The sequence below is a fragment of the Miniopterus natalensis genome, chromosome 1 (assembly GCF_054644295.1).
Source record: "Miniopterus natalensis isolate mMinNat1 chromosome 1, mMinNat1.hap1, whole genome shotgun sequence".
NCBI classification, from domain to species: Eukaryota; Metazoa; Chordata; class Mammalia; order Chiroptera; family Miniopteridae; genus Miniopterus; species Miniopterus natalensis.
Window position 1 is genome coordinate 122,879,591 of NC_142081.1, and position 13,497 is coordinate 122,893,087.

At 42.4% G+C, this 13,497-nt stretch overlaps 1 protein-coding gene across 1 annotated transcript; it reads left to right on the forward strand.

The window, feature by feature from the left end:
- The first annotated feature begins 1,214 nt into the window (after positions 1-1,214).
- OTUD1 (OTU deubiquitinase 1) lies at positions 1,215-3,983 on the forward strand. Its single transcript, XM_087815872.1, has one exon. The coding sequence runs from the start codon at positions 1,332-1,334 to the stop codon at positions 2,766-2,768; it is 1,437 nt and encodes a 478-aa protein (XP_087671998.1). The 5' UTR covers positions 1,215-1,331; the 3' UTR covers positions 2,769-3,983.
- The last annotated feature ends 9,514 nt before the right edge of the window (positions 3,984-13,497 follow it).

Genomic DNA, 13,497 nt, shown 5'->3' on the forward strand with positions numbered 1-13,497 from the left:
CAGAGGGGACCCCACCATACTTGCAACCAGGGGAGCAGTGGGCAGCAGCAGCTGGTCCAGGTCTTACTCCCTGAACCTGTCTCCAAGGTCCCAGCACCTGTTTCCCCTACCCTCTTCTGACCTCTCAGTGAGTCAAAGCAGCCCGGCCTCTGCTCTCCTGTCACTTCTATGCACCTTCCTTGTTTCGCCCTCCTAAGCATATTTTTGCTGCAGCCAGTAAATTCTTGCTTGCTTTTCTACACTGTATCTTGATCGAATTATCTCTCTCAAGAAGACAGGAACCAGGTCTCCTCATCATTTCCCTGGTAAGTTAGCCACTTGGTATTTCTAAAGGCTGCTTGTAAGGCTTCCTTTCTCCCAAGTCATGCATTTGCTAGTTAACATGGATTAGGGGGTGCAAACAAGTCTCGGTTTAGCAGGGCAGCCAGGTGCTGGGCACGATTGGCGGTGTCATGCGACCTTAACATTTTGATCCAAACAGTGGCAAATGCAAGCAGGAACGGTGGGTCAGGCGGGTCTAAAGGCAGCGCCCTGTCCGCCACAGGGCGCCACCGGAAGCTTCCTTCTAAACTCCAGCTTTCAGAGGGGAACAGTCTGTCCCAAGCAGCGGCCCATCCCGCCACAGTCCCCGCAGCAGCGCAGGGGAGCGCCGTGCGGGCACCTGCGGCTGAGGAACAGGAAGCGGCCGCGGGAGTCACGCGGGACAGGGCCAGGAATTCCTCGACTGCGCAGGCGCCCCAGCCTCCGCGAGGTCTTCCTCCCCGGCCACACCCGCGCGCCGCCAGTCCGCGTAGGTGACGTAGGCCGAACGGGGCGGGGCGGGGCTGGGGGCGGGGCGCGCCTTGCGGTTGAATGGGCGCCCTGAGGAGCCGCACATTCCAGCGGGCCCACGTGACGCAGCCGCGAGGCCTGAGGTAAACAACCGCGGCCCCGCCTCCCTGCCCCTCAGCGGGCCCAGCACAGCTCTTCGCGAGCGGGAAGCGCTCCAGCCTGGCGGGCGGCTTCCTCCGAGAGTCCCCAGCGGCCGCCGCGGGCCGGAGCAGAGGTAGCGGGCGCGGCGCCCCAGGTCTGCGGGCCAAGCACACCGGCAGGGGTCGAGCGCGCGTTCCCTCCCCGCCCCCACCGCGCGCTGTGGCGCAGCAGGAATTTGGCGGGGAGCAGGGCGCTATTTGCGGTTCTTCACTCGCGGCCGGCCGGCAGCCCTTGAGTAATTTCTATTCTAGGGGCACTGGGTCATCGCGCTCCACCGGCCCCCTCCCCCGGGCCCGGAGGGTGTGTCTCCCTCACCGGGGCTCGCCGCGCCTATAAGGGGCCGAGCGGCGGGCAGGGACATGCAGCTCTACAGCAGCGTCTGCACCCACTACCCAGCTGGGGGACCGGGTCCCACGGCCGCAGCTCCTGCTCCGCCGCCGTCCGCCGCCCCTTTCAGGGTCTCTGTGCAGCCCCCGGGACCAGCTAGCGGCGCGCCGGAGCCCGAGACCGGTGAGTGCCAGCCCGCCGCGGCCGCCGAGCCCCGAGAAGCCGCTGCTGCCCCCGCCGCCAAGATGCCCGCCTTCTCCTCCTGCTTCGAGATGGTGTCCGGGACCGCCGCGCCCTCCTCGGCCTCCGCTGGCCCGCCCGGCGGGTCCTGCAAGCCACCGCTGCCACCGCACTACACGTCCACGGCGCAGATCACCGTGCGGGCCCTGGGCGCCGACCGGCTCCTGCTGCACGGGCCGGAGGCCACCCCCGCGGCGCCCTCCGCCCAGCGTGGGCGCTGCCTCCTGTTGGCCCCTGCGCCCAGCGCCCCGGTGCCACCCCGGCGGGGCTCCTCTGCCTGGCTCCTGGAGGAGCTACTGAGGCCCGACTGCCCCGAGTCCGCCGTGCTGGACGCAGCCCGGGAGGGCCCCGACAGAAACTTCCGACTGAGCGAACACCGCCAGGCCCTGGCCGCCGCCAAGCACCGGGGTCCCGCGCCGCTGCCGGGGAGCCCGGAGCCCAGCCCCGGCCCGTGGGGCGAGGAGCACCCAGCGGAGAGGAGCCTCAGGGGCTGGGAGAGGGCCGGCGACCGCAGCGACCCTCCCAGCGCAGACGAGGCGCGGCGGCCCTGCCTGGAGGCCGAGGCACCCGAGGCCCGGAGATGCGAGGCCGCCCAGAGCTGCTCCGCCGAGGCGGCGAACGTCTCCAGGTCGGATACCAGAGACGAGAAACTGGCCCTATACCTGGCGGAGGTGGAGAGGCAGGACAAGTACCTTCGACAGAGGAATAAGTACCGATTTCACATTATTCCCGACGGCAACTGCCTCTACCGAGCGGTCAGCAAGACGGTGTACGGGGACCAGAGCCTTCATCAGGATCTGAGGGAACAGACGGTGCACTACATCGCCGATCATCTCGACCACTTTAGCCCCCTGATTGAGGGTGACGTGGGGGAGTTTATCATCGCTGCTGCTCAGGACGGGGCATGGGCCGGGTACCCGGAGTTGCTTGCCATGGGGCAAATGCTGAATGTGAATATACACTTAACTACTGGAGGGAGGTTGGAGAGCCCTACGGTGTCTACTATGATTCACTACTTGGGTCCAGAGGATTCTCTAAGGCCTAGTATTTGGCTCAGTTGGCTCAGTAATGGACATTATGATGCAGTGTTTGATCACTCCTATCCTAACCCAGAGTATGACAATTGGTGCAAACAGACTCAAGTGCAAAGAAAACGCGATGAAGAACTTGCCAAATCCATGGCCATATCCCTCTCCAAAATGTATATTGAACAAAATGCATGCTCTTGAAGTGTCTGAAAACCTACACCCTGGGAAAGTGCATACATAATTTGTGTTTGGAGAATTATATGAACTCTAATCAGGGTAATAGCACTTTTAAACTTAATAGTAGATTACCGTAGGTGTAATGCCTTAACTTTTTTTAATTTCGAATGTTTTCTCCTCAGAGCTGAAGGTTGCTGGGCACCTAAATGATGTTTCATGATAGCTTTGTATGATCCTACTGCTATTTATAATTTGCTTTATAAAGTCAGCACTACTTAATTTGCAATCTAATTTCTCACAGTGTATATTTGTTCATTCCTGGTAATCTATTTTCTATAAAAATGTATTTTTGCACAGCATTTAAAAAAATTGGTGTAACTTCATCTATGACGTATTCCATTTTGACAGCTTTCCAGCATAAACTCAGAGAAGTGCTTTATATGAAGCTTATTTGAACCGAGTTTGTGATTTATTTTATGTTGAATTTGAATTTTATAATCCTTAGATACTTTCAAATGGAGATTGATACATTCATGTTATCAGATGATTGGCCCATTCCATTTTGATGAAACAGAGTTGTTTTAGAAATCATTATTTTTCTAGAAATGGCCAACCTTTTAAAGAGAAATAATACATAAGGGAAGATTTGGGGAAACATTTTTTTTTTTTCTTTAAGGGATAGTGCCAGCTCTTACTTGAATGAAAGTCTGATATTTGCTGATGGCAGAGTGATTATTCTGTGTTCTGGTTGATGTTTAGAGTAGATTGGTGCTCTCAATTGTTTTTATTTATATTTGTCATTTTATTATAAAAGAATTTTAACGTGGTGTAAAACGTGATAAGGTAAGCCTCCTGCTTTATATAGCTTCTTGGATTAAACAGATTTGAAGATGAATAGGATGGATGCCTCGAATCAACCTTTGCAGTTATTTTATAGCAGGAGAGTATTGTCTTCATGTTCTAATCCTTTTAAATTCTTTCAAAAGGAAAAATAGGATTGCCCTGTATTATGTACAAATAAAAATGTCTGTAAACAGAGCTTGTATGGTTTGCTGGGTCAATGTTCCCAACCTAAAATCTATCTCATTTCCACTTTAACTACTTTTAGTCATATTTATTAAGTAATGCAGTTTGTACTTTTTTATTTTGTAACATTTTGTGATTTTTTGTACAATACTGTGTACAATAGAGTAATTATCAGCTGGTGGAATGAATGAATAAAATGCATAGTTTTACTTACCTGTTTGGCTAAAGTGGTTTTTAAATTATGAAGTGATGTCTGTAGGGACCTTTCTTGCACCTACACAATTTTTTTCTCGTGTAAAGAGGTCAGATATGAGAGGTTTTCGTAAGTTCTCACATTAACAGGCTAGGGTAATCAGTAATTTCAAAGAATAAGTGTAGCACATAATTTAAAGGTACAGTAACTCAAAATACTGCTCTCATTTCTAATTATAATTCCTATCTAAAACTTTAGGTGTACCTGTTGAGGACTGAACAGGGACATGCAAGTATTGTTAACCAGCACAGCGTTTAAATACAGTTTTGTGTTCCATTTACTCAGCGTAGGTTTTAATGTTTTAAAGAGGAACTAAAGCAGCGCTCTAATCTTTATTTAGTCTGGCCTTTTGAGACCATGGGAATCTCTACATTTTAAGATATGTTATCTGATTTAGTTGAAAAGTGCACCTGTATACATAATCCTGGGTATGTTATTGTGGAATAAAAACAGTTTGTGGAGTTTTTGCTTTTCAGTTGATTGTTTAGGTGTCATGGTTATAGACAACTGAATAGAGCTTGAGTTCATTGCTTAACCACATTTTTGGAATGATGCCATTGATCGTCAAGGGAAGATAATTTGTCAAAGGTTTAAACGTTAACTATTCATGCATCTTTTGTTTTCTTAGGGAAGATAAAGTTTACTTAATGACTTCACTAATTATGTAACTTGGTAAAAAGAAATTATATGAATCACCTGGCTAATTATGGTTTTTACACTTTTCTTCACTTTATTTAGAGCTGTATAAAATTTTGGGATACTTAAAATATATACACACAGAAAATAAGACTAATTAGGTATAAGTTCCTAAAGTGCATTAATGTTTTAAATAGGTTCTTTTGTGTTGTTTTTTACATTTTCAAGTTAGGATCCTAAATCCTTGGTTTAAATTCTCAAGGTGATGTTTTTAAAAACAACTAAATGGGTTCTAAGATTGTATTACATGGCAGCATGTTTTTTCAGTTGTCTTGCCTAAAAGGCGTCTTTCCTCTCCTGTGGCTTAGTTTTTTTTGAAGAAATGCATGCATCATTCCCTTATACTTAATATTTATTCTATACGGGTTTTATATGTTAGTGCAGCAGTCTTGGGTCACTGAAGACTTGAGCAGCCAAAGAAGTGGAAATGTGAACTCTTACTTACTTTTAGCAAACAGACGTATTAACACTTCATTCCTTCAACTATTGAATAGAGCCAGCCAGGAGGCTCAAAATTGAAGGAAACAGTTGATGGCTGTGAGCTGAAGTTTAGAGTTTACCCCCCATAAATATCAAGGATGACAAAATATTGCTGTATTTTCAGATAAATTAGTAGTCATACCACTAACTTGAAATTTTTATTAAAGTGTTATATAGATTAAAAACTATGCCACAAATAACTATTAGGGTGATATTTTTTATTACTGTTAATTTAAAACCTAAAATGGCATAGTACTTCCAACATTTTGGCAAAACCTAATTCTTGAATTTTTTGTTCATTTCCCGCTCAATTTTTTCTCTAAGATAAGATAAAATTTACTCATTTTAGTACATTTAATTGGACTGAGTAGTAAACCACTAATTGATAAGTGGACATACACATGTAATACTTTATATTTTTCTGTACTTGTAGTTAATATGCTTGACCTGGCAAAATTTTCATTAGAAACGAAGCATTTTATCAGAAGCCACATTTTATAGAGGAGAGGAAATGCCTTAAGATAACTTGAACATCAGAATTAGCCTCAGCTTGGGTAAATATTTCTCTTGCAATGTTTTCTTTATAATTTTTGTACTGGGAAGAAGAAAAAGGATCTTGAGATAATCCCACTACTTTATTAATTTTATTTTATATGTTTTTTCTCTTTTCCTAAAACATTAGGAAAATAAACGCTAAAATTTTACCTTGTCGCCTGGCCAGCGTGGCTCAGTGGTTGAGCATCGACCTATGATCCAGCAGGTCAAGGTTTGATTGCAGGTCAGGGCACATGCCAGGGCTATGGTCTTGATCCCCAGTAGGGGGCATGCAGGAGGCAGCCGATCAATGACTCATTGATGTTTCTCTCTCTCTCTGAAATCAATAAACATATATTTAAATAAATAAAATTTTACTATGTTGCTCATATGGAGGAAAAGCATTAGAGAAGAAAATAGATTTTAAACCTTTGGGCATATGATAATTTGATAGGTAGGTAAATACTGAACAAATGCAGGAGTGTATATATATTTTAAATGTGTAACATTCACATGAAATTTTTTGGGACATCCCTAGAGTGTCTATAACTATCTCAGTGGCTTAATCTGTTAATTGATGAAAACAGTATACTTGGGAACATAATAATTAGAATGTCAACCGGTGATCCTATTAGAAAAACTAGATGCCATTTAATTGTTTCATTCCTCAAATAAACTCAACTCAAGAGGCATAGACTTTATTATGTCACCTGTTGACTCCCTGGGTTCCAACCCAGTACCAAGCAGAGTAGATGCTCAGTAAGTATTTGTTGAATGAAGGAATAAATTGAAGGAAAATAAGAGCTTTGGAAAATATTTTGTTGGTGAATGTGAAATTAAGTAAATGATTTTACTGTGTTTTAACAGCATTTTAAACTGAAATACTGTTATAAAAAGACATTAAAGTACTGAGTTCTATAAAGGAAAAGTAGATTTTGAAACCAAAAATCAGAATTTACTGATTTTAACTTTGTGTCATCTTTCAAAAATTTTAAAAACTGAACCAAGAAAAATTATTTAAAAATAGTACTGCTGTTAATCTGAAGTGGTTTTGAAGGTGCCTTGTCCAAAGGGACTTGCTTTAGAGGTTATACCCATCCCAAGTCCATTCTACTTAATTCCTAGTTTTGCTGTTATCTTTCTATAACCTGGTTGGGAAGAAAATGTAGATTTCAAGCATGTTTTAGGACTGTTGTGTTTAATGGTACTGGTTACGTGTTTACACAGTTGGTCAATAGGCTTGGGCAAGTAGCATGGACCAGATCAAAACAGAGCTATTGAGGGGAACAATTAGTGTATTTCCTCTTACTGTAAATTAGGTTAGTGACAATTATCCTATGAGTAAAGGTCAGAGAGATAGTTCACTATCATCAGATTACTTGTAGAAAAACCTTATCTAGCCTGGTTTCTCACAAGTGAATTTGTAAAGAAGCGAACAGTCCATGTATGTGTAAAATAAAAAACAAAACTGCTTTTGATAAAATTATTTAAGAAGCAATCTATGGTATATTTATTTGCTTTTATAAAGTAACTGAATATAGTTGAATCTTCCCTTGATGACTTGGGGCTCTCCTGATGACATGGGTATAGGGCCTTGAAGCCTTAGCCAATTGCTGGGGTGTGACAGTCCCTTAGTACTTTAAAGGATCTCAGAGTGCTAGAATTTTTATCTTGGTGTTTTATACTTTCCTGTCTCTCCCTCACATTCTGATTTTCTTCTCATCATTGTCACTTTTTAGCCCTAATTCACATATGAATTCCTGTGTTGAACTAGAGACACCAGCAAACATGCTTGTCAGAACTGACTCTAAGATAATAGAAAATGGGTTTCTAGGATGCAGAAATCCATTACTCTGGCAGAGCTATGAATAATGTGCTTCAGCTTTATTTTAAAATATATATATTTTTATTGATTTCAGAGAAAAGAAGGGAGAGGGGGAGAGAGAGAGAAATATCGATGATGAGAGAGTTGTCATCGGCTGCCTCCTGCATGCCTGGCACTGGGGATGGAGCCCACAACCCAGGCATGTGCCCCAACTGGGAATCCAACCGCACGATCTCCTGGACCATAGATCAATGCTCAACCGCTGAGCCACGCTGGCCGGGGCTTGTGCTTCAGCTTTAGTTTTTGGTTACCCCGAGAATCTTTTTGCCTTGATCTTTGTCGTCTTTTTATTTTTTTGCACCCTGGAAATGCTGAATTTGTCTGATTAAGGGACTAAGGGACCTCTGAATGTGTGCATTGGCATATTAAAATGTCAAAACTGGAGTTGATTTGTCATTGTCTGGTTAATGTTTTGCTGCTTCTCTGCCATATGGAATCCTTTATAGTATGTATGTGCCTGCCATTGTCTTCCTTTTGCTTATGCATTTTTGTATTTAGTTTTCTGGTCCACCAAGATGTGTAAATTATGAGGTAATTCAAATATTGGGTTTTCATTGAAGGCTCCAAATTACAGTGCACATAGGTCCAGTAGAAATATTACTGTTCTTTTGAATTTCTTCTCCCTAGTGCTTCTTTAATGAATGTGTTTTATGTCTACATTGGGTAAATAAGTTAGTCTTCTTCATCTTAGCCTTCCATTTCCATGAAAGTAAAGTATTTTCCCCTCATATTGATTAGAGTGGCTGAATATAGTCAGTAGACACCCTGAATTAATATGCTGTCAAATAGACAATGACAATTTGAAAAACTTCCAGTGGTATATGTGAATTTTATATTTTAAAACAGTTAAAGTAGAACTTCCTTCCCCCAGCATTTTATACTTTGAACTGGAATGATTTTAACAAGTGTTGAGGTCAAGTAGATTGGCAATATATAGAGAGGTAGCCTCAGTGATGTGTGCATGAAGTAATAATTGCATCTAAACAAATGTTCCACTTAGAAGCTCTCTGAATAATTTTAGAACTGAACAGTGTGGTTGTATTTCTTAGCTTATCAAGGTACAAAAAGGTGGTGTACAGAATAGGTAACTGTGAAGGGAATTTATACCAATGTGTCATGTAACAACTGTGCAGCCAATTTGTAAAATAAACTCAAATAAGGCTTTCAGTTCTACTGACAATCAGGAAACATTCACTTTTTGTTTCTTACAGTGAAATATGAGCTATACTGGTGATGTAATAGGAATGAAAGAAGTGAAAGAATTTGGTCAGGAAATTCTTAGCTGTCACTTCACTACCTTTGCCATCTTGCTGAAAAGTGCCAGACCTAGGGGGAGTAAACAATTATGTGTTTTACTATTATTTATGTATGTATGTATGTATGTATTTATTTTTATATTGTTGAAAGTACTACAGATGTCCCCCATTATCCTCCCTTTGCCCCCCTCCACCCAGCTCCTACCCCAACCCAGGCCTTCACCTTACTATTGTCTGTGTCCATGGGTTATGCATCTATGCATTTAAGTTCTTTGGTTAATCTCCCCCCTCCCCCAAGATCTGTCAGTCTGTTCCATGTTTCCATGTCCCATCTAAACAATGCTCATGTCTCAAACAGTAGATGCTGAAATAGAAACCCCAGTAACTGCTTATACAGAATTCCAAGACAGAGAAGAGAGAGATTGCAGATGTATGTTGAACTTTTTAATATAAAGTAGTTCTTGGGCAGATTTTTTTCATTACCTTTTCATTTTATTGACAGTGGCTGTTGGCAGAAGACAGCACTATCAGAATTGTGGCAATTGGCAAAGAGTTGGCTATATTGATTTAGAAGGCAACTTGATCCTGCAAGAATGGAGAGTGCAGCTTTAATAGTTAAACTGTTTTAACAAAACAGTTCCTTTCTCTCACTCCACTGTTCCAAAGGGAGCAGTCCAGGTTGGCAGGGCAGCTCTGCTCCATAGTCATTCCCCAGGACACTGACACTGTGTGCATGATCTAAGCTGAGTCATCGCCTTGTCTGAATTGTGTAGCTCATTAGAAAGGGAAGAGTGAAGCAGTGAAGTACACCTGGGCTCCTATTGTGAAATCTTTCCTGCACGAAGGCAAGAACCCAAAACCCTACAGGTTGGCCAGAGGCACACCCTCTCTGGGCCCCGTCACTTTCCGGTGACAAGGTGGAGAAGTTCTTGCCAACAGAAGAGCTGAAGTAATTGATGTAAAGAAAGCTGTAACTGACCCAAATACCTACATGCAAATATTTATCTGTTTATCCTGTTACAGAAATGTATTTCCACAAGAGAAGGGCGGTGGTCTGTCTGTGTGATGCCTAGAGAAAGGGGAGCCAAGGGATAATACATTAGCCAATGTGTCCCTACTTTCATTTATGACAGAGGGTGCCCCTGGCAAGCCACAATATTATGCTGAATAGGTAAGAAAGATAAAGGAAGGAAAATACTTTTTGGAAATAGGAAGTAATATTCAACAAATATTGACTGCCTGCAGAGTAGTATGTACTGTGCTAAGTGCTATGTAAACTCACGGGCTATATGGTAATAGATTTTTAGTGACCGGGGGCTATAATAATAATATCTTGCTCACAAATTATTTTGTTTATGAGAAGTTTTTGTAGTCATGTTGGCTGGGGTTAAAATCTGAGCTGAACCACTTACTATAAGTATGATATTGAGTAAGTTAACTTCTTTTACCCTGCTTCATCATTTGTATATGAAAATAGTTATTTGTAATTATTTTACAAGGTTGTTGCAGGGATTAAGTTAGAAACAATATATAAAGTATCAAGCACAGAGTTAGTACATACTCAGAAAATGTTAGCTACTGCTGTAATTACATTTAGAATCATAGAACTAGTTAGTATATATGCAATGCACCTGGTTTATAGCTTTGCCTTTCATGTTTAATTCAGATTTTCTATTCTATGCTTACTCTGATTTAAATTATTTTTCAGTATTGAATGCTAGGCTGGTACTGTGTTTCATTACTTAGTAGTAGGTTTTTGCACTTTATTCATGCAACTATTTTAATATTTTTGCATTGACTTATTTAATAACAAAATTTTATTTTAAACTTGAAAAATGTAAGTGCTTTTGAAAACAGTTATTATGGTCAAGCTGGCATGGCTTAGCGGTTGAGCAACGACTCTATGGTCCAGGAGATTGCGGTTCAATTCCTGGTCAGGGCACGTGCCTGGGTTTCCGCCTTGATTCCTAGCAGGGGGCGTGTAGGAGGCAGCTGATCAATGACTCATCGTTGATGTTTCTACTCTCTCTTCCTCTCTCTGAAATCAATAAATATATTTAAAAAAAAGAAAGAAAACAGTTATTATGGAAGTAGCTTCCATTTTTACATTTATTTATATTTTCCTTTAGCACCTGTCGATAGTTTCAGTTTGCCTAAAAGTATCAAAACTATGAAACAGACAATTTTTTTTTTTTGACTGGGGAATTTTAAGTGGGATTTTTATCATTCTTGGTTCATGTGCTTAAGAAAAGAACTATGAGGTTCCTTCGTTTGATCCAACATTCTGCTTTGGTTGACTCATCTTTAGTATAATGTCTCATCTCCTGAAATTGATTTTCTATTTGGGAAACACCATTTTGAATTTCCTAGATTCACGAATCTTATTTGTTCTTCATCACCTTTGTATAGGAAGAAAATATAAGGGTTATCTGTGTTTTTAAGAAGAGGAAATGGACAGAAGTCAAATTTTCATAGCCAGTGGTAGTGTTGGGACTACAACCCAGGCTTCTTTATTTTATTTATTTTTTTAAAGATTTTTAAAATTGATTGTTAGAGAGGAAGGGGGGGTGGAGAGCGAGAGCGAGAGAGAAACATTGATGTGAGAGAGAAACATTCATCGGCTGCCTCCTGCATACTCCCCACTGGAGATGGAGCTGACAACCCTGGAATGTGTCCTGACGGGGAATTGAACCAGCAATTCCTCGGTGCACTGGATGATGCCCAACCAAGTGAGCCACACCAGCCAGGGCGGGGCCTCTTTATTTTAAATCGGGAAGATTTAGGTTACAGCACATGTGTTTAACCAATGGATTGATAGTGTCTACCAGGAGTCCTGTATGTGAGAGTCATGCCCAGCCTTGGTAGTAGAGTCCATAGTCCTCAGGAGCAGAAGGAAGTGGAAAACCATGGGACAGATATTTGTTGTTTGTCGTTAGACCATGTTGTCTGCATGCCTTTTCTATGGATGTTTTGCAGAGTTGGGCAGAGCTGCGTTTATAATGATTTTCTAGGAAAATTGAAATTTAATTTTGTAATTCTTAGAAATATTATTTGTGCTTCAGATTTCACTGTTACAATGAAATACTTGCTGTTAAGAAAACAATTTTCAGCCCTAGCCAGTTTGGCTTAGTGGTTAGAGCATCGGCCTGCGGACTGAAGGGTCTCCGGTTCGATTCTGCCCAAGGGCATGCACCTCAGTTGCAGGTTCCACCGGGCACGTGAAGGAAGCAACCAATCAATGTGTCTCTCTCACATTGATGTTTCTATTCCCCCCCCCCGTCCCTTTCACTCTCTCTGAAAGGCAATGGAAAAAATATCCTTACTTGAGGATTAAAAAAAGAAAATAATTTTCATGGCAATGCAAAGCCAGAAAAGTGGGGATCATTAGTTTCACCAGAGAATGGATGTATGTGTGTGCCTTTATATGTGTGTGTGTGTGCCTTTATATGTATGTGTGTGTATACATATATATGTACATTTTTATATGTATACATATGTGTATATGTCTTTATTATGTGTGTGTGTGTGTGTGTGTGTGTGTGTGTGTAGAAAATGGCCCAGAGAATTAGTAGGTCTTGAGTGGAGTATGGGCATTATATGTTTAAAAGTCTCCCTAGGTGATTTTGATGATTAGCAAAGGTTTAGGACCCCTTGAACTACAGAAAGATCTTATGAATCTGACTCGGTAAGTGAGCTCTATGAAATTTAGTAAGATTAGGAGAGACACAATGAAGAATAAGAAGGTGTATGATGAAAATTCATAAAACCATGAATGTTATGAACAGGATGAACATAGATGTGCTCACCAAACCCTGAAATACCAAGAGGTAAAGATATTGAATTTGGTTCTTGCATGTGTAAATGGGCCCTATTTGTCCACCATACATAAGCAGAGAAGACACTGAATTCAGAGCATGGTGGAACTTGTCCATGATAGACAGTTGGGAGGTTCTCATAGTTGGCTTCCTCTGGGAGCTGCTCTTTGCCAGCTGACAGGGGAAGGTCAGGTTCACTCTGTTTCTTAAAGAGGAAGGGTCTTATGCTAGTCAGGATTCTGTGGTTGCAAATACCAGAAACTTGATTCAGACTGGCTTCAGAAAAACAAAGGGTTGATCCACATTGCTGAGCAAGATCCTGGCAGAGCTCACAGAGTTGAAGAAAGAAGCTGCAGGATCAGGTCCTCAGGGCTTGGAATCCGTCTTCCATGAGCAAGTCTGTCTCTTCTCTGGCTTTCATCTCACAAGTCTCTGCTTTTATTTAAATGTTAGCCTCATCTTCTTGGCACATGAGACATATCCAGGGACTGCAGGTGGTCCCCAGGTAGCACCTTCAATGAAAGGGAGTTCATTTCTTTGCCTCTGTCAGTGAGCCCTAAACTTTCCTGGGCATTGGAATCACCTGCATTGCTTGTTTAAAGGACAGAGTGCAGGGCTACCTCCAGAGTTTCTAATTCAGGATGTCTGAGGTGGGGACTCAGCATTTGAATTCCTAACAGGTTTTCAGGTGATACTGATGCTGCTGGCCCAGGACCACAGGTCTGTATATTAATCTCAGAAAAGTGTTTCTTTGCTCTGACTTTGCATACACTGCTTTGCCACCTATTGCTTGGTCCTCATTGTTTTC